The 27748-nt window shown below is 41.7% G+C and overlaps 1 protein-coding gene across 1 annotated transcript in view; it reads right to left on the bottom strand.

Annotated features, from left to right (window-relative positions):
• Positions 1 to 1690: 1690 nt before the first annotated feature.
• The window catches only part of LOC124260155 (unconventional myosin-VI-like), a 95274-nt gene continuing 69216 nt past the window's right edge, over positions 1691 to 27748 (bottom strand). The window contains 9 exon segments of the mRNA XM_046694405.1: positions 1691 to 5149; positions 6260 to 6475; positions 12927 to 12947; positions 13966 to 14097; positions 14674 to 14777; positions 14911 to 15018; positions 21639 to 21688; positions 22347 to 22425; positions 22960 to 23036. Of these exon segments, the coding sequence (XP_046550361.1) occupies positions 4959 to 5149; positions 6260 to 6475; positions 12927 to 12947; positions 13966 to 14097; positions 14674 to 14777; positions 14911 to 15018; positions 21639 to 21688; positions 22347 to 22425; positions 22960 to 23036 (978 nt within the window). The 3' untranslated portion in view covers positions 1691 to 4958.

The following is a 27748-nucleotide window of genomic DNA, read 5'->3' as shown; positions in this document are numbered from 1 at the left end:
GGAGTTGTAGTGGATGTACTAATCCGTATGGGTAGGTTCTGTATATACAGTGGTCTGGAGTTGGTTGCAGGAGGTACAGGACGGCCATATATCAGGCTTGAGCTAAAAATCAACATACATACCTATTTGGTATGCTACTAACAATAATGGCATAAAAGGATGTTACCAGCCATTTTAATGTTCCCTGAAACACAATATTCTCTCTCTTGATGTTACCTACAGCAGGAGACCGCCTCCGTGGTGTAGTGGTTAGAGCGTCCGCCCGGAGAGCGGAAGGTCGCGGGTTCGATCCCTGACCGCGTCATACCAAAAGACGTTAAAATATGGTACTTGTTGGTCCCTGCCTGGCGCTCAGTATTAATGGGTACAACAAGGACTGGTCGGCTCAGAGTCAGTATAATGTGTCTGAGTGGGGGTATTCATGCTTCGCTGCGGCATGGTATCTCAGTGGGCTAGCACTATAAAACCAGCTTCAGTCTGGGCTAGTACAAGCAGCCGCACATACACATACACACGCATGCATGTCGTTGAAATATTCTCAAGCACAACGTAAAACCCAATTTCACCTCACCTCACCTACAGCAGGACAATATTTGCAGCCAGTATCGGGGGTCTTGCTGAATTTGACCAGATAGAACAGATTTTAAGCGTGTCAGTTGACCTATGATGTCCCATGATGCTTGTCTAGGGGGAGGAGGAGGAAGGGGGGAGGAAAGAGAAAGTCTTGTGGGGTCTTTGACACTGGTTAAAGCGTTGGCTCGTCAAGCCGAAGACCCGGGTTCGAATCCCGACATGGGCACAAAGTGTGAAGCCCATTTCTGGTGTCCCCCGCCATGATGTTGCTGGAATATTGCTAAAAGCAGCGTAAAACCAAACTCAATCAGTCAGTCTTTGACACTGGTATCTTCATTTCATCTGGGGACACTGACTTGAGGTGTTTTTTTTTTGTTTTTTTTACAGGTTTTCTGTTTGGTATGATTGATGTCAAGGTTGTGCTGGTGCAGAATTTTCATTCGTGGTTCTATTGATCACTGTGGTTGGGTATCTGTCATACACTGTGGAAAGATAAAATTCTTGAGTGTTTTTTGTTTGTCTGGAACAGACAATCCAGTGATCATTATCTTGCCTCACACATAAATGTCGCTTTCTGATTGGCGGAGCGCTCTTCTATTATTTTCAATGTACCCCACTTACATGCAAGTAACATTTTCTATGTATCCCGCTGGGAATGCCGAACTCATTTGGCACTACGTAGTTGTAATTCTTTATCTCGAATAACATTGAATCGCCTAGGATGTACGGAAATTACCGATGTTTTGTGAATGCAAATCGATGCAAGGGAGATAACTCTAAATTTGTTTTTCTTGTCGTCCATACTATGATTGGATACCCGTGCTTCAAACAGTTCAAAATTACCATTGAGGTGTTCGATAAGATAAATAACGTTGTTCACTGGTCCCTCGGGGCCCATGGGTTGATGCACCCTCAATGTTTCTTTATGTTCCCCTCGCCCTTCGGGCGATCAGCCCATGTCCCACTCGAGACCAGTGAACAACTTATAATAGCATGAGCATGGATATATGCAATTGGGATATGATGAAATGTGCCATCTAGTCACTGAGCCTGACCATCCAATCCTGTTAGTCGCCTCTTACGACAAGCATGTCTTGAACAAAAACACTAAAGATCATGGTGGCAATTGTCTTTATTCGTTCAACACAATACAGAGAAGCTTAGAATAGACTGAGTGACATGGCTGACAATAAGTGATGGTGCTGAAGACATGACCAATTTGTGCATACATTCACAGAGCTGGCTCAACACCAAGTAATACAAGACCATGTTATACACATGTTCTGGCTCAACAAACAGGTTCATGTTTCATCTTGAACAGTTTCATTAGTAAGCTTTGTGTCCAGAATCTGGAATTACCCCAACCACAAATGCTATTGGCTATATACCATTAAACCCAAGGGTATCAGTAGGCATGTGTAGGTAGGAGTCAGCAAAAGCCATGAAGAAAGAAAGGGGTTAAACATAAACAAAAAGGTGGGATTGTAACCTGTGACCCTGACCATTTGGTCATTTGAGCTCCCTGCGTCAATAAAATGCAACATGCCATATATATCTGTCACGAGAGGTTGATAGCTTGTCATGACCAGATGTGAAGACACACCAAAAGCCGGAATTACCAGCAGCATCTGTTGAGGATATCTCGTGTCAGCTTGCAGCTTAATGTGACCACTGCCCTAAAGCATTCATCATTTCATCTACTCATAAACTGTTCATTAGGTCTGCAACTCTTGAAATAATCTTTTCTAAAAATCATACAACACTATGACACATTTTAAAGATCGAACAGATACAGGAATGAACAGAGGATTTGGATAAGGTCTGCATTTCTGAACACTTCATCCTGTAACAAGCCCTAACCTTTTGGAAGAGAATGCATTAAATATAGGCAGTTAGCCTAAGGGTAAGCTACCAGAAACATCTCTCATGTGACTTGACCTGAAAGGAAATTAGGGGATGAGTACTGCTGAACACAGGGACTGTGGAGATACATGTTGCTGTATCTACATGTTCATATAGAACACCATTTGTGCTTGTACAAAGGTCTACACATACATGACCAGATCACATCCACAGACCATCGAAGTGAGCGTTTCTTGGATGACCAGTACCTGAAACTGACCTAAGTGGTCTGCCAAAACTAGGGTCTTACTGGATCAACACAAACAATAAACATGGATCGCTTCAGACATACTAAGTAACATTTCTTATATTCACTCTTGTACATCAACAAACAAGTATTAATCTGTTAACAAGTCAACATGCTCCCTGTGTACAGACAACTGCATAGCACAGAGTATGGAGGGATGTATGGGACAGGGCAGTTCACTTATCCTCTGGCTTGCATATAACCCACAACCTGTGGTATTCCAGTAAAACATGAAAGACACCAAGTGCCAGGAATGATTGCAGTATCACTTGTAATCCATAAAAAATATCTAAAAATATATCTTATTGTAGGTGTAATCATAAAAAGAGGTCTGAAATATAAATATGTGACATTATTCAGAACAGAAGGATGGTGTGTAGATAAGGTGAAACATATAGCAATTGGTGTAATTCTGCCCATCATCATCAAGTACTTGGTTGGTTGACACCCTGCCCATGCATTATTTCTTACTAGGAACTATAATCACATGAAAACCACCACATGGAGGCTACTCAGGCAAGTACATCTTGAAGGGAACACTGTGGAATCACAACATAAAAATGCTTGATGGATTTTCATTTGAGGAGACAGTAGAACATAAACCAACAATGTAATCCAGCATTTCAAGATACAATAAATAAAAAGTTATAAACATATAACATAACAAACTACAACTTGATAAGATAAATATTTGTAAACAGTTTACCTAGCAACATGTTTCTTCTCAGGACAACATGAAGCAAAGGCCGACCCCTCCCCTGCCTTGACAACACGTTGGCTATAGGAAGAGGAGAGTGATGTCACCACCCATCAACATGTTGGCCACAGGAAGGGGAGAGTGAGGTCACCACCCATCAACATGTTGGCCACAGGAAGGGGAGAGTGAGGTCACCACCCATCAACATGTTGGCCACAGGAAGGGGAGAGTGAGGTCACCACCCATCAACATGTTGCCCATAAGAAGGGGAGAGTGAGGTCACCACCCATCAACACGTTGGCCATAGGAAGGGGAGAGTGATGTCACCACCCATCAACATGTTGGCCATAGGAATGGGAGAGTGAGGTGACCACCCATCAACACGTTGGCCATAGGAAGGGGAGAGTGAGGTCACCACCCATCAACACGTTGGCCATAGGAAGGGGAGAGTGAGGTCACCACCCATCAACACGTTGGCCATAGGAAGGGGAGAGTGAGGTCACCACCCATCAACATGTTGGCCACAGGAAGGGGAGAGTGAGGTCACCACCCATCAACATGTTGGCGTTAGGAATGGGAGAGTGAGGTCACCACCCATCAACACGGTGGCCACAGGAAGGGGAGAGTGAGGTCACCACCCATCAACACGTTGGCCATAGGAAGGGGAGAGTGAGGTCACCACCCATCAACATGTTGGCCATAAGAAGGGGAGAGTGAGGTCACCACCCATCAACATGTTGGCCACAGGAAGGGGAGAGTGAGGTCACCACCCATCAACATGTTAGCCATAAGAAGGGGAGAGTGAGGTCACCACCCGGCAATATGTTGGCCACCAGTACTGTACTGAATAGATGTTATACTTGCATGATCTGTTCTCAACATGTAGACATTTGTTTGTTCACTTCATTCCAGTTAATCATTTATTATCACAACATGCACTGGAATTAAACTGGTAATCCCTTCTGATGCCAGAAGCAAGACATTACAACAGGGCTTATCAGCAGCCTACCTTCTACCTGAACACAACAAAATACAAATAAAACATACTATAGGCAACACTTACACCTACTAACAATACTAAACTTTTCACATTATTCAAGACTGGTTTCAAAAACAGTCAAAGGGTGGAAAACCTTAAATTCACTAGGTTTCAATATAATCTAACAAAACTGCACAGTAAATCAAAGAGAAGCTCAATGTTAAAATTGACCAATAAATGTATCTCAACCATCCAATGCTCCCTCATACCACATAAACAGGCAAATCTTAAAACTGTATTACAGGAACTCAACTTATTAACCAGTACTTAATCTTGACATCACAATTGAAGTAAGAGATTTTAATTTCATGGAGTCAAGTTTTCACTGACACCTAATCTCGGTAGAAATTCATACATAGCACCTTTATCAATCACATCTGAATTTTTCTTGATAGTAAGGATTGTTTATTTGTTTGTAAATCTAGCCTCCTATACAAATATGCTCATTCACCATGTTATAAATACACTATATCTGATATGCACTGAACTAATTAAAATAACTATTTAGTAATGCCTAGTTTCTTCTGCAGATATTTTGAGGAGACTCTCTGAGAATTCTTCTTAAGAATAGCTCCACCATCAAATGTGCTCCACTCCTCTTCAAACTCATTCTCCAAAATTTCTGCTCCCTTCCGATTGGTGAGTCCAGTTTCCTGCAGGCTGAGTTCACACATCTGCATGTCATCCACACCTGCAGGCCATATACAGCAGTCAGTTTATCTTGCTCTCAACAGCAAGCAGTGGCATACCCAGCCATCATATAACAAACATACTTAAACTATGTCCTATTTGTGTAGAAAATGATGAAGGGAAAAGACTTTGAATCCTCATTACCTTATAAAAACTTGATTGAATATAAAACGAGGAACATTCACTATGGTAAGCAGTTGTTGAGAAGTCATAACGATAAGCAAACAACACATATTTCCTCATGGCATGATCATTACCATTCTCTTCCCACAAAGGTAACTCCTGTCATATCTTCCTACGTAACCTCTGTTCTAATACGACCCTTTCATGGTGTGAGCGTTCAAGACTCGTGATTGGAGGTAATCAGATTTAGTTGTGCAATCAGCGACGTTGTTTCAAAAGTGATCATTCGCAAGGCCTCGGTAATTTCCGTATACTTCGAGAAAACTAAACCTCTTCCCCTGCGCGATGCGCAAACGTTTCTTCTAGACAGAACTCAGTCATGTTATGAAGGATCAGTGGTGTCTCCATCGCCCTCGTTGAAAACGAACAAGCTAGCCATTAAACGTCTGGTGTGTAACATCAACACACGTCCCCGGTAGATGGGGGATATTTGTGGCCTCACATTTGCTTGTGTTAGTAAAGTTGAATCTAAGTCGATGTAACACGTGTTCTGATTGGATAGAAAGAAGGGAGATAATTCGTGTTGCGATCTTTTGCCGCTAGGGGATTTTACGAGAACCGGGAAATATGGCCGTATTAGAACAGAGGTTACGTAGGAAGATATGACAGGAGTAACCTCTGTGGGAAGAGAATGGATCATTACATGTACTTTAAAGACTGCAATATAAATATCACATTTCAAACATAAAAAATATTTTCTGTGCATCAATTTCTTAACTTTACATGCAGAAATAATGACATCTTGAATACAAGTGCCATAACAACCACTTTTCAGATCAGATGTTCATCTTCAGTACAGTTTTACAAAGTGTCACTTGGTTGACTTTTCCTTACTGTGCCACAAACACAAGGATCAATGATTAAGACAGTGCATATGAACTATGATTACACTTATCACCACAACTACTACGGTAATAAGGTCACCTACCTGCCACAAAGAGAACTGGCGGTTTGCCTGGGTAGCACTCCATCTGTCTGGCTATCCACTGCCCATCGAAGTGGGCAAACCAGTAGCCATGTTTCTTCTCCACTCCTCCATCTCTGTACTCATCTGCCGGACGGGAGAAGGGGATCCGGAAGTAGCGTTGCTCATTCTTCGCCTGGGAACTGGCCTGGTGCGCTGGTTTCATAGAAGTACTCTCAGCTGGCAGGTAATAAATGGTCACAGTTATACTCGCATCACAGGATATTTCAAGAAGTAAAGAGATTAAAACATTTCACTACAACCAGTGTGAACCTGTGTGAACAGTACGTAAACAACACACTCTCACTGACTCATTCAAACACAACAGTATAACACACACACTAGAGCTCAAGTGTACTTGATCCTGCATGGAGACAACAGGTCCTGCATGGAGACAACAGGTCCTGCAGTCCCCACCAAGGTACGTTTAATGTAATCTAGAAATTCTAACCAAATGGCATGCCTTGAAGGTAAACACATCCACCATTAAACATGCAAGTAACAGTTTTAATCATGCTGCTCCAAGTTCATGCATGTAGTTTTCCCACACCAACAGTATTGACGGTGTAAGACATAGCACAGTGTATGTGTTGCGTACGGATGACATGTGAAGACGGTATAAGACATAGCACAGTGTATGTGTTGTGTATGGATGACATGTGAAGACGGTATAAGACATAGCACAGTGTATGTGTTGCGTACGGATGACATGTGAAGACGGTATAAGACATAGCACAGTGTATGTGTTGCGTACGGATGACATGTGAAGACGGTATAAGACATAGCACAGTGTATGTGTTGTGTATGGATGACATGTGAAGACGGAGTAAGACATAGCACAGTGTATGTGTTGTGTACAGAAGACATGTGAAGACGGTGTAAGACATAGGATGGTGTATGTGTTGAGTACGGATGACATGTGAAGACGGTATAAGACATAGCACAGTGTATGTGTTGAGTACGGGTGACATGTGAAGACGGAGTAAGACATAGCACAGTGTATGTGTTGTGTATGGATGACATGTGAAGATGGTGTAAGACATAGCACAGTGTATGTGTTGAGTGCGGGTGACATGTGAAGGCGGACATGCACAGTGTATGTGTTGTGTACGGATGTGAGATTGTATGTGTACGGGTGACATGTGAAGACGGATTAAGACATAGCACAGTGTATGTGTTGTGGATGACATGGATAAGACATGTGATGAGATGGAAGACATAGCACAGTGTAAGACATAGCACAGTGTATGTGTTGTGTGAAGTCACGGATGACATGTGAAGACGGTGTAAGACATAGCACAGTGTATGTATGTGTAAGACGGATGACATGTGAAGACGGAGTAAGACATAGCACACAGTGTATGTGTTGTGTATGGATGACATGTGAAGACGTAAGACATAGCACAGTGTATGTGTTGTGTACGGATGACATGTGAAGACGGTGTAAGACATAGCACAGTGTATGTGTTGTGTACGGATGACATGTGAAGACGGTGTAAGACATAGCACAGTGTATGTGTTGTGTATGGATGACATGTGAAGACAGAGTAAGACATAGCACAGTGTATGTGTTGTGTACAGATGACATGTGAAGACGGTATAAGACATAGCACAGTGTATGTGTTGTGTATGGATGACATGTGAAGACGGAGTAAGACATAGCACAGTGTATGTGTTGTGCACTGATGACATGTGAAGACGGTATAAGACATGGGACAGGGTATGTGTTTCACAGCCAGAGGACTTAGCGTCATGGTGCAGTGAATAGCAACAAGAGCACAAAAAATCTCTCTAAATATTAACTGTGACAGAATTCAACACCAGGGGCTCCTTTCATGAAGCAACCTTTGCTAAGGTTAACCTTAACTCCCATTCTTTAACATTGCACTAAGGTTACCTTAGTGACTTACAATCACCTTAGTGCTTTGTGAAAAGAGGCCCAGGGCAACATCTAGCAATAATTTATAATAATGATAAATAGTGTTGTGGTGTATTGTACATCAAAGGCTTAACAATCATTCAATCATACAGACACATAGTCTGACATTAAGTATATCTGTGATACATGATGGGAACTAGTCAACTCCTATGTCAGTCCTAGTGATATCCTTCAGTCAGTGTGGGTTAAAACATCTCATGATGCCTTCTATCTCTAGACACTTGGCAGCAACCCGATTCTGTGTGGATAATGTGTCTGAGACCGATCTGATCTTGCTGGTGGATATGCTTGTACGAGTGTTGCAATGAGTCAGTCACTTCTTCCGCTGCCTCCTGGCAGCCCATGTCACTTGAGCTGCTGGTCATGGTAGCCTGTGTCACTTGAGCTGCTGGTCATGGTAGTACATGTCACTTGAGCTGCTGGTCATGGTAGCCTGTGTCACTTGAGCTGCTGGTCATGGTAGCCTGTGTCACTTGAGCTGCTGGTCATGGTAGCCTGTGTCACTTGAGCTGCTGGTCATGGTAGCCTGTGTCACTTGAGCTGCTGGTCATGGTAGCCTGTGTCACTTGAGCTGCTGGTCATGGTAGCCTGTGTCACTTGAGCTGCTGGTCATGGTAGCCTGTGTCACTTGAGCTGCTGGTCATGGTAGCCTGTGTCACTTGAGCTGCTGGTCATGGTAGCCTGTGTCACTTGAGCTGCTGGTCATGGTAGCCTGTGTCACTTGAGCTGCTGGTCATGGTAGCCTGTGTCACTTGAGCTGCTGGTCATGGTAGCCTGTGTCACTTGAGCTGCTGGTCATGGTAGCCTGTGTCACTTGAGCTGCTGGTCATGGTAGCCTGTGTCACTTGAGCTGCTGGTCATGGTAGCCTGTGTCACTTGATGCCTGTGCACTGGTCATGGTAGCCTGTGTCACTTGAGCTGCTGGTCATGGTAGCCCATGTCACTTGAGCTGCTGGTCATGGTAGCCTGTGTCACTTGAGCTGCTGGTCATGGTAGCCTGTGTCACTTGAGCTGCTGGTCATGGTAGCCTGTGTCACTTGAGCTGCTGGTCATGGTAGCCTGTGTCACTTGAGCTGCTGGTCATGGTAGCCCATGTCACTTGAGCTGCTGGTCATGGTAGCCTGTGTCACTTGAGCTGCTGGTCATGGTAGCCTGTGTCACTTGAGCTGCTGGTCATGGTAGCCCATGTCACTTGAGCTGCTGGTCATGGTAGCCTGTGTCACTTGAGCTGCTGGTCATGGTAGCCTGTGTCACTTGAGCTGCTGGTCATGGTAGCCTGTGTCACTTGAGCTGCTGGTCATGGTAGCCCATGTCACTTGAGCTGCTGGTCATGGTAGCCCATGTCACTTGAGCTGCTGGTCATGGTAGCCTGTGTCACTTGAGCTGCTGGTCATGGTAGCCTGTGTCACTTGAGCTGCTGGTCATGGTAGCCCATGTCACTTGAGCTGCTGGTCATGGTAGCCTGTGTCACTTGAGCTGCTGGTCATGGTAGCCCATGTCACTTGAGCTGCTGGTCATGGTAGCCTGTGTCACTTGAGCTGCTGGTCATGGTAGCCTGTGTCACTTGAGCTGCTGGTCATGGTAGCCTGTGTCACTTGAGCTGCTGGTCATGGTAGCCTGTGTCACTTGAGCTGCTGGTCATGGTAGCCTGTGTCACTTGAGCTGCTGGTCATGGTAGCCTGTGTCACTTGAGCTGCTGGTCATGGTAGCCTGTGTCACTTGAGCTGCTGGTCATGGTAGCCTGTGTCACTTGAGCTGCTGGTCATGGTAGCCTGTGTCACTTGAGCTGCTGGTCATGGTAGTCCTGTGTCACAAAGTGTGTATATTCAATGTCTTTTATCTTGATATCCATGCAGCATTTCTCTTAATGTCAGCTGAACGAACATAGACACAACCATCAGCCTGAGTTTCCAAACATTTCTTCATTTTTGTTCTTTTGTTGAACACCAAACTGATGTTCAACCACCCACCAGGTAATATTTACACCCAGACTTACTAAAGCTGGCCAGCTTTAGTAGTGTTAGTATCTGGTGTGTTGAGGTTAGTTGGGGCAGAAGGCTCATGCAGGGTCAGACACTACCATATTAACATACTGGAAGTATATACTGGAGTGATGAACACATGGTTGTATACCTGAAGACCAGAGAGGACAGTAACTGTCAATGTGACAGACCATTCTGTTAGACAATCATCAGCTATATGAAACCTCATTGAATTTTGGAGTGAGTATAGTTTAACATCACGTTCAGCAATATTTCAGCAACATCATGACAGGGGACACCAGATATTTAAGCTTCCCACATTGTACCCATGTCTTTAGCATGATGAGCAAATGCTTTAACCACTAGGCTACCCTACCGCCCCATGTCTATTCTGGAGATCCAATTACCAAGGTCTATTCATACTGAGGCTGAAGTGGACCAGGTAATTTGGTACACCAAGTTCAGTTGAGTTGTGTATCAAAACAAATTATCAATTGTCATATCATCATATGAATATTTCAAGTACTGTCTGTTTGAGTTAAAATCTCCCCATTGCGTAAATTATGGAACTTATTGAACTTATCGGTTACGACTGGTGACAAAAATGTTTCATGCATATATTTTTGCATTAAATATTGTCTCCGAAACGTGAAGATTGAGCTAGGCAGCAAAATCCGAGATGGGGTGAGTCAATGTCCGATTCAGAATCACAGTGTGATGACTTTTGATACCATCCCCTACTGATGAAATTAGCATCACAAGTGCCTCTCGCTCACCTGGCTGTTACCTGAGCTGTCGCTACACCCTTATCACAAATCTTGAAATATCGATTGAAAACAATGATGGTTTGTTAAACAACTTTTATATTTTGATGGCTTTAGCGATGGTTTGAGTCCTTTACGATTATTTGTTTCTGAGTTAGAGTGCAATTCATTGAGGAGATTTTGACTCAAATGGACTGTAGTGAGTAGTAAGTGAGTGAGTATGGTTTTATACCACTTTTACTTTTAGCAATATTCCAACAATATAACAGCAAGGATCACCAAAAATGGGCTTCATAGGTGAGGAATGAACTCTGGGTCCCTGGCATGGCAAGCGAATGCTTCAACCACTGGGTTATACCACTAGATAATATATATCTTAGTGTCCTGATAATTGGAAGAAGAGTTGTCTTTGTTACTTGTTATGTCCAAACAAACAGGGCAGGTAACCTACCTCTACATTGAAAAAACAGTATGTTTATCTCCATTCTACTAAGATGTATTTGTTCAAGAATCCTACTTGGGATCAGGACGGGAAATATTGTGGTAACATCTGCTGTAGTGGCACAGGCACGGAATGACCAGACTGGGTGGAGTAGGATCATAGAGAATTCTGATCTCTCAGCGGAGAGAGACATCTCATACCTCAAACAATACCCCATCCAAAATCATGAGAGGACAGGAGGGACTGACCAGACATGGGAGGGACCGCAAGGCATCCAGCCTGCAAAAAGCAGTCTTGTTTGAAATGCATGATTCAGTGAGTCTATCCCATCCTTTCCTGCAAATCACAAAAGTAGAATGGTGCTGTCCCACAACCTCCCAGCTCCCACTGGGTCTGGGTTAGAGTCAATCATCGATGGACACTGAGTAAGTGTGCTCCCTGTGCTGCTGATGTGCCAAGATCTGAAGACCAGAACAACCAGGTCATGTCGAGGAGACCCCATAGTCAACAGTGGAAGACCAGACCAAGAGAATTCTCGATTGTCAACACCCCAAGGGGAGCATCTCGATGGAGTGCCAGGGCTGGGATACAGCAGCAGGGCACACTCAACATCACATTATCACCCAGGAGTGGACACTGCCACACCTTAAACAATTCAGTATATGTCTTCAAAAATAATGGGAGGAGAAAAACCTAAATTGTGAGATGATATATGGCAAGGCAAATATAAGGGGGTGCAGTTATCCATCCTTTAGAGGCCATGGTCCTAGTAGGAACCTACACAAGCACAGGGTACAATGATAAAGTGCAAACTGGCCAAGGGTGAGAGAAAGTAGAGAATTGCTCGCTCATTGGCGCAGGTACCTTCAACTAAAACTACTGCATTTGCCCCTCCGAGGAGTTCATGTTATATAGTTTGGCTATGATCATTGTAATTATCTATGACATTATATCAGTTACACTTTTTTGGCAACTTCTTTGCAGCCAATATTGATGATTGTGAACATCAGTGCCCATTTTAGTTCCCCTCCTGACTGATAAGGTAGTTTTATGGTTGAAGAATACAGAGATTTATTATCCATATGGTGAAACATAACCAGTGTGATATATATCATATGTGCACATGTGCACATATCACTTTTGCCTAGCAACCGTTGTTTCTGCATATCGTTGTCTGTGACGTCATTAAACAATTGAACGTGACGTCAATGAACAGGGCAGTCACACTTGCTGACACAAATGTACAGGAATAACATGGATGATAAAGAAATTATTACACTCAAAAGTGTGCCACACGACTTATACGAAACTCGGGCAAAATTTGTGTATTGCCCGAGCGAGAGCGAGCAATACACAAATTGCGCACGAGTTTTGTATGTCATATGACACACTTGCTCGTGTAATAATCTCTATGTATCATACTAAACAGGGAGTGATTGGCAGAGATATATAGGAGGGAAAGGTAACATGCGGAGGGTGGAGATAGGGACACCAGGTAACTCACCAGCCTTAGAAAATGGTGGTGCTGAAAGAACAACACCATCATGGCAACATATATTACAATCACCAACATTAATATATGTACAGACAAGATGCAAGGACAATCACCAACATTAATATATGTACAGACAAGATGCAAGGACAATCATCTGATTCATTTGATGCAGTGACAATATGTGCACTATCTATATAAACAACACTCACATACTGCCACAACAATGAACACATATCAAAACAACAGTATGTGTGTTTGTATCATCATGCAGCCCCTACAGATGGAACAATACAGTGAGGCCACTATACCATCCCAGCAATATGGGAGTGATACAATTTGTATCCAATTTTGTAGGTGAATCACAACACTGAAATATTTTCAATTGCAAATAGTGAAGATAGGATATACAAGAGAATCTATATAAACAGATTTCTTAAACAGCTTCTGTATCCACATGTTTTTACATCAGTATAACTGGTAGAGTAATGAATTGTATTTATTACAAGACTGGAGATGTGAACTGATGTAGTGTTTCATGAGGCTTGTATAGTGATACAATACTGTACTGCTGTATTACTACACTGTTAGTAATCTCCCTGCATGTCATCAATAGATCACAGTGACTCGGATATTAACAATGGGCATACAGCACCCCCTGAGAATATTACTCAGCTCCTGTATGTATGACCAATGGAGATGGTAGAAGGATCAAATTCATGGTATGTTGTGAAAGTAATGTCTTTTTTGTTATATATATAGCAAAATAATCACAAATCAGCATAAGTTATGAGTTAAAACATGAGAGTCTCAGAGGGACAAAGATAACATTGGTGGTGATTACATGGGCTGCATATTACCAGTTATTTTGAATCATATGGAAACATCTGAACTATTGTCCTTATCATATTTATTTGATTTTCCATTCCCTGGTTTGTGGAAGGAAAATGTTTGTGATAAAGCTGTATGAAAATTGGTCCACTTTATGTGGAACCCTAAGTTACATGAAATAAGTGTATATACAGACTGCTGATGTCAGACAATAGCATACCATTTTGCACAACACCATCTGGTGCTCGCTGATCCTCCTTATCTGTGCGCTTCTTGTTCTTGGATTTCCATGAATGATAGACCTTGAGACGTCGGTGGAACTCTTCCCGACAGGAGTCAAGAAGCTCCAGGTCTGGTAATATACAACAGATAGATGAAGCATGTTGGGAAAGGTTGCTAGTACTTGTGTTAGGTTTATCTTCTCTTGTGGTTTAAGAGAAACAGTATACACTAACTACACTCACTGATCGTGCTTATGGAAACTTGGAAAGCCAGTACCAAAACAGGAATACCTGGTACACAGGGTAAGTGGTAGCTGTTCCAAACTCACTAATTTTATATATGATGTATCGGTTATGATTGAATTATAGTTTTTTTAAGCTTATCACATCTATGACCCAGAATTACTAGGCCACATCTGTATAGTGACCTTTCCCAAAATTGGACTCTGGCTCATAGTAACTTATCATCATGCATGCGAGTTTAAAAATAGCCAATCTGCAGCCATTCTGAATTAATAAGGATTAACGATTTGCATGAAATGATTAAGAAAGGTGAATTTCTTGAAACCAGAATTTTCGACTTTTGGTGGTGGTGGTGGTGGAATTGGGTTTAACGTCGTGCTTGAGAATATTTCGCTCATATGACGACATTTTCGACTTGTGGACAACTGCTTGATGAAATACTGGAAGTTATGGGATCAGCCTACCACAAGATGTATTGATGGCATCTCGTAGCTCAGCATATTTCCATTTCGTCAAGTCATATTTCTTGTTGGCAGCAGCCTGTCGCCTGGCAACCGCTTCAGCTGATCTATAACACACATAGAAATTCTGTTACCATGGTACACTGTCATACAAACACAACACAATATCTACCACTTCTATGTAACTGAACAACAATAAGAGTAAAACCTGGCCCCAGCAGTCCGGGCATTCAGTCCTACCTCTGTAGGGGAGGGGGAAGCTGTATGTCCTCAACCTCATTCTGATCCTCCATTGCCAGACGTAGAGCCAGTTCCCGGTCACGGTGCTCCTGATCCAGCATCTGCTGTCTAGGCACCAATGGTAAAACTACAGTCAATCAACTGGTAAATCTTAAGAATTCTTATGTATAAGAATTTGTATAGTAATGCCATCACAGAATTACTGCAGTATTACACTGTAAATCTGGAACAGTGACATTTGAAGTAGTTTGAAATGCAGCAAGCATTTGAAGTCAAGCATATGTTTGTCTTAGAAAAGCAGTGTCTGAATATTAAAACACAAAATCAGAAGGCAAGAGTTCATCACTAACGAACAGTTTATGAGTTCAGCTCATTTGAACCAAGTCCAAAATTAGCCCTCACAAATGCAAATATATGTATTGCTTAGAGTAAATTTATTATCCTATACTTATTCTGTTTGCTTTTCTCCCTGTACAGCTGAAACATTCTGTGTTATGTGCCCAAAGAACAGTAAAAACTTGAACACACCTTACCACCATGCAGGCACAGTGGCTGCTTAAGTGGCCAGCCAGTAATTGTCACTCTCTCCATTTTCATAATTTCAAACAATTCCAAACACTAAAATAATTGTAAAAAAGGAGAAAAACAACAACATATTCTCAACTCTGGAAGATAGAACATCTTGAAACTTCTCTGGTTGTTGAAGGTACTTCTTGTTGAACTGCTGTAGGTAAGTCTTAATTTGTTGCTTGAATGCTTCTTTGGTACTAGGGAGACTGGAGAATGAAAGCCTGGAGTTACATCTGCTGGTTATTCTGTTAGAATGATCTCTATTGCTAACTTTGGAAGAAGAATCTCTGAATAGACTATACTTGGAGGATCTACCGTTAAGGGTGGTTCCTCCCGCAACTTGGAGTTGTAGCTCTTGAGATTCTTTCGTACTAATGGGTCTTCTTGGATCTCCCAATTTCCCCAATAAGGCATCAGTATTCCAACCATGGTTGATGGTTGTACTTGAACAGCTCGGGACGGAATGTCCCAGTCATTCGAAAACCTGACCTCTGGTGGAAAAATTGAGAACTTTTGGTGCCTCTACCTCTGCCGGGTAGTTGCTCCCTGACTTTTCCTGAGGTCAGTGTGAATCTTCTGTCCTTAGCTTTCTGAATACCAGTGAAAGTACGTCTAACTTGAGTTCTAAGCATCAACTATCTATAAATGGAGTTCATCCTTTGTACCTTGTCATTTATTCACACGATGAATGCAACCATCAAAGATGGTGGGCACCACCCAGGGTTGACCCAATAAAGACTTTGTGTAGACCACTGAGAATTCAAAATATTACTCCTTGTCTTCATAGCAAAGTAAGCCCTGCTGAATTACAACTAATGTGAACGATAACATGCTTTTTTCCATTTCCAACTGAGGGCCTCGTTTAACCCCCTGGATGCCACAGGGACATATATGTCCTTCCCCTTCAACCCTCAATTTCAAGTCCAATAAAAATCAAAATATCCCACGCACACAAATACACTTCACAGTTTCGAATTCTTCGGGAAATTTCCTGTTTCTTGATACCATCCACTATTATTTTAGACAAAGTTCAAGTGCTGAAAATGACCTTTCAAAATAGGCTTCATCGAAAATGTCGCCATTTTTGACACAGTACGAAATCGCGATTCACAGCGTTATTTGCTGTATGTTTTGAAATGTGAAAACCGGATAATTACTGGGAGTATTGAATTTAAAAAATAATATATTCATGATCACTCATATCAGTTTTACATGAAATCGCTAATTAAAATTCTGAAACGTTGCCGATGAATCTAGAATCGGTTGGGATGTTTTCGAAAATGCACTTACACGAACGCCGTGAGAGCTTTCCGCCATATTGGATAGTGTTTACAAAATCACGCTTCGCTGCGAAGGCGGGTATTGAGACGCCTATTACATCAATGTATATTTCATATTCAGCTTCAAACATGCATCAATGAATTCCCCATACATTTTAGAATCAAACTGCAAGTGGTCTTTGTCACCAATGCCAACTGTCTAGATAAAATGAGATCGAAACATATTGGGTGTGAAACGAACGCTGTGCTCGAAGAGACTGCTGGTTCGAAATGTAAACAAAGACAAAACCTATTTTACACTGTGTAGCATTTTCTGAAATTTTCCAACATTCATCCGTCTATTCATTGCTTGCAATGGCTCAATACCTTTGGAATATGCATGGAAAGAGTATCGTAGCAAGAAATAGGAAATTATAAATAGATACAATGCAATGATTTGATAATTCATAAGAAATTGTCAAAGTTTCCGTGCAGCGCGTGACGCGTGACTGACGGAAAATCACGCAGAACGACAACGGTAATTATCTGGATTTCTGTCTTTTTCTCTTACTTTTAGTGAAAACGATAAAACATATAACAATACACAGATAGTCAGAATCATTCTGATTACTTACATCTCATATTTATGGACAAACGATCCCTGAATCAATGGAAGGGTCCTCGCAAAAATCCTGTGTACCCTTGTCAGCAAAGCCGCCATTTTGTAAGAAATTGGTCAGCGGTAGTGATGTCATACGTCAACATTGTTGTACATATTAGGCAATTTCTTTGAGGTGAAGGTCGGTTGAACAAGAGTAAACACAATCGCCCAATCCTTCTGATTACACTGTCAGTATTATGGTGTATATTTTATGTTATAGTTCAGATACTTTTTCATGAAACTGACTTCAGTATCCACATTTAGCCCTGTTCAATATCATATCATACGATGCGTATAGGGTTTACGGTGTTTTATTCTTTGAAAGTTTTGATTGTTTGAATCATATTTACATAGGAAATTGACATATTTAGTGCAATACACCATATTCTAAACCTTTACACAAGTGTTAGAAGATCAAACGTAGTCATAACTGCAATTCGCGCTAGTTCCGATGATGTACAATATTCAATGCATTTGGACTAATATTGCAGTTTCACATGAACAGGTTAATGAACGGCGATTTAATTCAACCTTATAAGTAAAACTGATAATATTAATGAAAATGATTTATATATGGTATGAAATGTATATGCACACATATTTAAAGGAATTGTCTTGTTTTTGCACATTTGTGTGTCGGTTTATAGAGAAAACAATGATGTCAATTGATTGGCCAGGTGCGCTTTGTCGGAAACGCTTTTATGATTCACTATCATTGCTTTCGATAATATAATCAATTCATATTCGATTTAAAAATATTGTGATGACAGGATATCAAACTCTAACTATATTTATACGAAAATTGTTTAAAAATATATAAACCATGTCATGTCTTAATTTGGACAAATCTTACATCCATATTCTAATATATAGTACGCATTAGTTCCATATATATAAAAGCTATCTTTTGCATCTTCCATTGCATACTTATGAAGAGAAATAGCTACATAATCATAAACAAAGAAAATTCTTATCCTAAACAAAATATTCGGTGTTGTGAAATGTTATTTTTCATTTACGTTAAATTGATGCCAAACAGGTGCTGCGTGTTTCTCACAAAAAGATACACAGTCAAACTGTCTAATTGTTGATATATTCAGGACACTATTTAAATGGAAAAATCAGTCATTTTATGTTTTGTCTAAAGAGTCTTAAATTCTGACATAGAAGCCGAGACCTTTCACACAATTAATGGAAATTAGGTGAGATATGTACTAAACAGCATACCAATGTCGTCTTTTTCCGACGTCGCAAAATGCATAAAACAAGCAATGACGTCAACTAAAATGGTGTATTATTTTCAGCAATTTCATTACATTTAAAGATATGGCTAGTACTCTGGTAATAACGATGCAAAATTGGTCAAAATACATCTACACAAACAGGACAATATGGGAATCTAAGAACTAACTTATATATCTGATAAGGCCATCCAAATCGCTATTACGTGCTTTCACATGTAATATGTTATCATTTTTCTTGTAAATTGTGAAACTACCAAACTGCATCCGCTCACATTGGGGAATGTTGAATTGGAATAGTTTGGTTCACCATGAACATAAAATAACGGAAATATAGCGTCCGTATCCACAACAAATTCTCTCCAAGTGATCTGAGTTACATGGACCTAGTGTTACGCATAACGGAGTTATGCCCCCTTATCATTATACGTGTATGACGTCTCTGTCGTCGTTTGATGTCATAGAAGAAAATCCATTTTTGACATTTATTGCGAGTCATTTTTAATGTTATGCATTAACGTTATGCACAAGCACATAAACCCAATTCATATACACTTATGTCGCTCAGATATCAGGCTGTATTTTCTTCGCTAACACTTTCCGTAAAGATGCCACATTAAAAAAATCGTAGCACAGTGCTTTTATCGGTGCGCGATAAAAAGCGGATAGAATTACTGTTTTTTAACGCATAAAAAAAAATGGACAACATTTAGCAGTGTCTATTTCTCAAACCGCCGAGGTAGTTGCACTTATATTTTTACCAACGGATAGGATATCTAATATTCTACATTTCTGTGTAATTTTATAGCCGTACGTAGATCCAGGACCACGCGAGCGCAATTCTCGCACAACGATCACTTTGCAAACCGTATGAAAATGTGCTCCTGAAAAAAATCTCGGCATCAAGGGGGTTAAAAGCATGGGATTTCGTCAGTCCAAAGAATGATCTTCAGGAAGTAGTATCTCGCATTGACTTGTTATCTCCTACCTGGTAAGTCCTAGACTTTGATCGCTCATGAGTGATTATTTTCTTCAATCTGTGGCACTTTGTAGAAAGCCTTCATGTTATGTAGCAGAGAGTCCTTAGATCGAAAGAATGTGTAGGCATCTGGTGAATCTTTGCGGTCTTTGCAAAAAATGCTTAAAAATTCTTCACAGCCTGAGAAAATCAGCTTCATCAGAGGCATAGTCAGCATCTAGATGTCTTCTCCTTTGATACAGTATGTGTCAGCAGCAGATGAATCCCTTGAGACTGAAGATATGGGTAAACCATCCACAAACCAGATGCTTGATTGGCATTTTAGAAGATGATATTTGATGAACATAGAGATTTTTCTGGGTTACATCTTCTTTTTATTCTCGAGTACAGCGTTTCAGGGCTTGTTCTGGCCCCATCATCAGGTAAACTGAACAGTAACTGTTAACTCTGGCCGTGACGTCACAATGCTTATGACGTCACAATGCTATGACGACGCAATACATGTGGTGGTCAATAGATACAGATGACATGGCTAATAGAATACATGTTATTATGACATGACATCTTATATATTCATAATAACATGTATTCTATTAGCCATGTCAACTGTATCTATTGACCACCACATGTATTGCGTCGTCATAGCATTGTGACGTCATAAGCATTGTGACGTCACGGCCAGAGTTAACAGTTACTGTTCAGTTTACCTGATGATGGGGCCAGAACAAGCCCTGAAACGTTGTACTCGAGAATAAAAAGAAGATGTAACCCAGAAAAATCTCTATGTTCATCCACAAACCATGCCAGTAGTTCGTGGTCTACGTAAATGGAAAACTTATCTTCATCATGTGATAATAAACTGAACATTAATATCTGAGTCAGAGGAATGTATTTGAACAAACTCATGTTCTGCTAACTGTTCAAAAGTTCAAGCCTATTTTTGTCCATCTTTTTCCTCTGCACTACAAACAGGTAATCTGCAAAATCATTATCCCCAAGGGAAGGGCAAAGAAACTACATATATTATCTATGTTGCATTGTTTTTTGACACATAATGAACAGAAAAGGCGTGGAACTTGGTCTCGTACTCTGAGTTTACATATAGAACAGGAATGACAAGTCCTCAAGCATGAAAACAGTATAGGTATGTATACCGAAACGTCGCTATTGTACGATAAAGAAGTTGATGATCCATAAAGACTTGTCATTCCTATTACTTACAACTTCTAGAATGCCTCTCAAACAGTACATACAGAACAGTTTTTCATGAAGAGACTGTGGATCGTAATTATGATAAAAATAAACTGAAATAAATGCCAGATTGAAAAAAATATTTGATAGATATGACGCATAATGGACCTAAAGAGATAATCAATGCTTAACTCTATGAATTTTATAAATAATTTTGACAGGATGGTTCGGATTTAGAAACCGCAGAACATTTTTCCCAACCATTCCACTGGGCGAAAATGGAGAGAGTAACAATCACTGGCTGGCCTCGTGAGAGGATGGTGCAAATGTGTGGTGGTGAGGTGCGTTCAGGTGAGATGTTTTGTACTGTACTCGGGAAACACAGAATGTTTCTACTGTATCTCATGTTGAGGGAGAGCAAATAGTATGAGTCAGGATAAGGAAAAATAAAACTTCATGTTATGAAAAGATTTAGTCAAATTGAATGAGTGTATTTCTCAATTCTGTAACAGTACCTACCTAATCTTAGAATTTTTAGATTTTATCAAACATTGTTATGAGGTGAGGTGAGGTGAGGTGAGGTGAGGTGAAAGTGGGTTTAATGTCCTGCTTTAGAATATTTCGCTCATATGACGACTAACCATTTTTATGAAAAAAATGCTGTGTAACAGACTCGTGCTGATTTAAAACCAACACTCCCTATGTACCCGACACAGTATATTAGAAACAAGATAATGATCAGCATGGAAGAAAATAGGCAAACATCCGAAACAAACTCCTCAATTAATAATATATACCAAACCAATACTGAATACAACAATTCTCACCTTTCTGCATTAGCCTTAGCTTCCTCTTCCAACTGTTTTTGCAGGATGGCCTGAAACAATGCATGATAATAAGGTTACTGGAACATCATGGCAGCTGCAATGAAGAGGTAGTCTGCTCAACATTTACATCGGTATTTACTCAAACCTCTGTCACTCCCAGCACATATCACAAAACACAATCATCACACCAATATAGCCCTCCCTCCCGCCCAACCGTGGTTCCAGCTTCTAAGGCGCCTGTTGATATCCCCTCCGTTCAGACTTCCAAAATCGCGTCTGATGATGTGCAGCATGGGAGACCTGGCAGAGCTCAGGAAGAACTCGAAATGGAGACTATACGCTTGGAAAGTTTATGGCAGAAATGCCTCCTGTGCTTAGGCTGGTCTTATCTTATCACAATGGTCTTTATCAACTTTAAAACTGTACAATAGACAAATTGAGAAATTTCATAGAATTTGTAATAAAAAGGGGAAATTGTTTCCAACCAATGATAATAAATCTTTAATGCAGGTATTATGACCAACCAACACAAGAACTTAGAAATACAGCATATTATACATGACATAAACAACCAATAACCAATGATTTTGGCAAAGTTGCCCTTAAGAAAATGATATTAGCTCTGACACCTTGCAAAAAGACGACTTGTGATACACGCGAGATGTGCTGGGTGAATCCAAGTAAACATGCATTTCAATATGTACTTACAGCAGCTTTCCTGTCCTCTTCCTCTTGTTTCTTCCTCTCTTCTTCCTCCTTCTTTCTGCGAGCCTCCATTTCGGCCTTCCTGGCAATGAGCATAACAATACAACTTTATCACTGCATCCAGTAAGAGTTCATTGTCACTGCAACTATCAAAACAACCCAAACTTGCAAATATCAGCTTTTAGTCTATAAATTTATTAGTTTTGACCCATATACATGCCACAATCTGTTCACCATGAAAATGTACAAATGATACTGCCATATGAAATTCATCCGTTCAACTTCCTAAGGCTGTTCAACTGGTCTTTGCACCAGTTCTCTCCCAATAAGTTTTGAACATGTTAGGAATAAAAGATTATGAGAAAACTGGTACTCAGGATATGGCTGTGGGTTCGTGGCCTTCTTTTGCTTTGGTTGACTAAATTGTATGTATCCATAACACAACCATATTCCCTGATGAAGAAAAAACAGATAAGTTGGACTCTTTCCACTTGTCTGTTCTGGGTGGTAGCTAGTGGTGACCTCCATGGTAACTTCAGGCCAGAAGACCAAGCCTTTGTACTTTTGCAACTCAGAGTTCTTGCCTTTATTGAATAACATATGTAACAGTACTTACTGTTTTCGTTGTAGTTCTTCTTCTTTCCGCTTCCTTTCTTCTTCTTCCTTTTCCTTTTTCTCTCTCTCCATTTCCTCCTATAATTACATATAGTAATGTTCACTGATCAATGTACAACATAAGTGTTTGTCTCAAACTTCTTTAATCTGAGAATGTAATAACTTCCATTATTAGACTATGATTTGGCCATCTGATATTGTGGACTACATCTGCCTCATCTGATACTGTGGTCAGGGACTGCCTTGTCTGATACTGTAGTCAGGGACTGCCCCGTCTGATGCTGTAGTCAGGGACTGCCCCGTCTGATACTGTAGTCAGGGACTGCCTTGTCTGATACTTTAGTCAGGGACTACCCCGTCTGATACTGTAGTCAGGGACTGCCCCGTCTGATACTGTAGTCAGGGACTGCCTTGTCTGATACTTTAGTCAGGGACTACCCCGTCTGATACTGTAGTCAGGGACTGCCCCGTCTGATACTGTAGTCAGGGACTGCCTTGTCTGATACTTTAGTCAGGGACTACCCCGTCTGATACTGTAGTCAGGGACTGCCCCGTCTGATACTGTAGTCAGGGACTGCCTTGTCTGATACTTTAGTCAGGGACTGCCCCGTCTGATACTGTAGTCAGTGACTGCCCCGTCTGATACTGTAGTCAGGGACTGCCTTGTCTGATGCTGTAGTCAGGGACTGCCCCGTCTGATACTGTTGTCAGGGACTGCCCCGTCTGATACTGTAGTCAGGGACTGCCTAGTCTGACACTGTAGTCAGGGACTGCCCCGTCTGATACCGTAGTTTGGGCAAACCCAGTCTGATACTTTAGTCTGGCACTTCCCTGTGTCTGACACTGTGTCTGATCTCTATTACTCTTTCCCTATATCATATTTTTTACCTTTTTAATTCGGCCTCCCATTCAAATTTCCCTTAATACTCAGTTGTTTGGTTTTTTTGTTTTTTTGTGTGTTTTTGTGTTGTTGTTTTTTGTAGTAACACCACTCTTTCAAAAATTTAATTTTCTGAATAAAATTGATATTTTATACTTATCCTGACTCATGCTCTTATTGCTTGTCTTCTTCTTCTTGCGAACATAGTGGAACACTTGTATCTCCCTAATTGAAGCTCCCTTCAATGTAAAATCACTAATTAGTACTCACCAAGAGTTGCCTCCCTCTAGCCAAATGCGCGGGAACGGAGGCGCCACCTCTGCCCACATGCTTCACTCTCTCCTTTATAACCAGCCCAACACTTGAAATTTCAGGGAAATCCAAAGTGTTATGTGGGGAGGATAGGAGGGCTTACCTCATGAGTCAGGATAAGTATAAAATATCAATTTTATTCAGAAAATTACATATTTTTCCTTATCCTGACTCATGCTCTTATTGCTTGTAGAATCCTACGGAAACGGAGGTGGGAAACAGAATACTTTGGATTTTAATAATTAGTGATTTTTAAATGTGATAACCCCTACGGGAACTTCATAATGGCACTGTAATTAATATAATTCCTGCTGCTAATTTCTACTAGCTGCCATATATGGGTTACTACAATATATATAGATATTATGATAGTAATAATAATAGAATAAAGCGACTCCAAAGTGGAGAAGCGACCCAATGTATATACTGACTGACTGACTGACTGACTGACTGAGTTTGGTTTTACGCCGCTTTTAGCAATATTCCAGCAACATCACGGCGGGGGACACCAGAAATGGGCTTCACACATTGTGCCCATGTGGGGATTCGAACCCGGGTCTTCGGCGTGACGAGTCAACGCTTTAACCATTAGGCTACCCCACCGCCCCCAATGTATATACATCAGTACTGGGCTTAAGACTAATGTAGACTTAAGATATATATATATATATAATAACACAAAACTCCGTAGAGTTATAAGTTAGATAGTACTGTTATGATATATACAGTAATAATCTCGTGAGACTATGACTTATCGTTTACGAGGGACTGTCAACTGCTGTGCGAAGACCATGGGACCGAAATGGTGAATACCTGAGATGTCCTCGGTGGTGATATCTCTCAGATAGTGGTTGGCAAACACCATGTCGGATTTCCAAAAGCAGCCCTCCATAATGGTATTCAACGAACAATTTCCGTGTAGAGAGAGTGTTTAAGCCAGTGCTCTAATTTCATGTGGATTAGATGCTCTTGGCGGGTCGAGTCCTGCAGCCTTGTAGACGCGAAGTATGACAGTTCTGATCCATATCGATATCGTGGTACACGAGACTTCGGTCTGTGTCGCTGTTGATAGAGGGATGAATAACCGCTTGAGTTGTTGTCGCCTCGTTTTGGATCGTTGTAGATAGATTTTGAGTGCTCTGACTGGGCATAATGATAGATCAAGCGTATCATGAGGTCCGAGAATTGACGAGAGTGCAGGGACATGGAATAATCTGTCTGGTTGACCTGGCAGTTGATTCTTGGCGATGAAATCCCAGCGTAGTCCCATATGCACGATGTTTTGATTGTCATTGAAACGTGTTCTCTCATAATCTAGTGCGTGAATTTCTGACATCCTGGCTGCCGTTGCTAGAGATAACAGGAACAATGTTTTCTGTGTCAGAAATTCAAATGATGTTGATTCCAGTGGTTCATATGCCTCACATGTGAGGTGTTGGAACACTATATTTAGATCCCATACTGGAGCGCGAAACCTCTATTTCTGATCCTCCAATCAGAATGAATAAAGCAAGGCCAGTAACTCTGGCGTTTTCATTAGCTTGGCACCCGTTCTCATAGTTATCACTGAACTTAGTGCTGCGAGATATGTTGATAGTGTCGAGCCTTTTAGACGTTTAATTTGTCGTAGGTGACAAAGGTAGTCTGCCACTTGAGGATGTGTATCATTTCTAGCTGTAAATCCCTTTTTTAGCAGCGTGTATCTCAAAAACTGTGTCACTTGTCATAATACAAGTTGCGTGTAGCATTGCGTAAAGCAAGCGTGACTGCTTTTTGCCGCTCTGGCTGAGTAACCTCTCTTGTTTAACACGCTTAAAAACAGTCCATACGTAAAGTTGGAATGCTTATGGGTTTCCGTGCGCTTATTTTGTGTGAGGATGTACTAGTAGATTCGTACACTCTGGTAGTTGCAGTAGAAGCAGTCCTGGGTCTTGTATGAGAATATGAATTCCTATTCTCGCTGACCAAAAGGCGTGCCCCAAATAGTTGTGGGTCTCTTGCCTGACTGATTTCTGCAATACCCTAGGTATTAGAGCTGATGGAAAACACGTAAGATTCTTTTTTATATATTCCTCCTTGGGGTACTTATAAGCATTTAAATGTCCATTTAAAATCCCTACGACAGTTGTAACAATATTTCAATAAAATATTTACAAAACAAAAACTACGTTTTGTCTTGTGAGACCACCCTTACAGGGCCCTCTGGCCCCCTACAGCCAAGAGCAGGTAACTCTAGACCGTAGCCTCGCACCTCACTTTCCATGCTGTCGTTTCCCGACATAGACGTGGGTCCATTACAAGAAAGTTTTCTTTTCCCGGCGAGAATTATGAGTGGGTCAGAAACAGCAATTGTATGTATGGTTCTCTTTTTTCCCTGCATGGGCGATTTGAAGACTTGTTCTGAACTTTTTCATTCATAATTTTTAGTTGTAACTTGGTACCTGTCGCGTCGGCTCGCCGGTGCGTGCGTGCCAAGATGGCGCCAGGTACCTTCGCTAGCATCACTGTTCATTGGTTTCCCGTGTGGTTTTTCAATGTTACAGGTGGGGTTAGTAATTTTTACGTATATGTGGTTACATGTAGGGCGTTTCCACTGCTTGCATTTTCTATCTTACGATATAAAAAGTCGAAGTTATGTCAGTGCGTGATATGGTTATTGTCAACTGTATGCTACGCTGTCGCGATTAGTTGTGTCGCCCATGCGTTTTTTTCATATATGTATGTGTGTATGGGGTTGATTGCTGCACAGGTTGTTTACTTGTTGCAGTTTAAATCCTGTACTTCGTGCCTTGTGGCCATTCCCGCCAAGGACACACACGAGGTCTGCTTTACGCTTGCCTCACCCAAACTGACCATGAGGAAGAGGGGTGTGTGGCATGTGCCACTTTTACACCTCAAACGATTAGAGCACGACGAGCGGATCTGCTGTTCTACAGCAATCTGATTCGGGCGGGGTGATATCTGGGCACAGGATCCCCGTCCCAAACGCTCACACACAAAAAGGGTCTACGGGAGCCGCTTCCCATACGGAGCCGGGCTCCCAAAAGAGCTAAAGGTTCCAAGGAGGCATCTAATACCAAACCTCAACTTGCTCCTGTCTCTTCCCCCTGTTGTGTGTCGGCACCAGTTGTGCCCGCTGAATCACTAACCGCTTTATTCCAGGAACAGATGGCGCCAGTGAAATCTCTCATTGATACGGGCGCTGGATGGGTTCCGTAAGGAGCTCACCGCCGGTCGTGGGGGTGGATCTGACGCATCTGTGGGGTTACGCGCCCGAGCTTAGGCTCGGGAACGCCAGCCCCCTGGCAGCTTGATCCCGCTTAGGCCGCGGAGATAGTGCTACCGACACCTAAGGGCTTACCTCGCCTCGGGCGTAGGGTCCGCTCACAGGTGGCTGGCGCCGGCGATGCAGGGTTGCCCCTGGCTTCGCCTGGTGCCCTGACTGGCAGTCGCCGCACTGCCCAGCTCGGGACACCTCGGCCTGGCAGCCAGTCTGGGTTGCCCGGGAGGCCTGTCGCTGCAGGTTCCTCCTCGGCGCCTCGGCGACTTGGGCGAAGTTCTGCCCGGCTGGGCTTACTCGTTGCTTCTGGCGCCTCTT

This window comes from Haliotis rubra, unplaced genomic scaffold (assembly GCF_003918875.1).
Source record: "Haliotis rubra isolate DU_JTF1 unplaced genomic scaffold, ASM391887v1 Scf751, whole genome shotgun sequence".
Taxonomy (NCBI): Eukaryota; Metazoa; Mollusca; class Gastropoda; order Lepetellida; family Haliotidae; genus Haliotis; species Haliotis rubra.
Note: the sequence above shows the minus strand (reverse complement) of the source record. Positions and strands in the feature narration are given on the sequence as shown.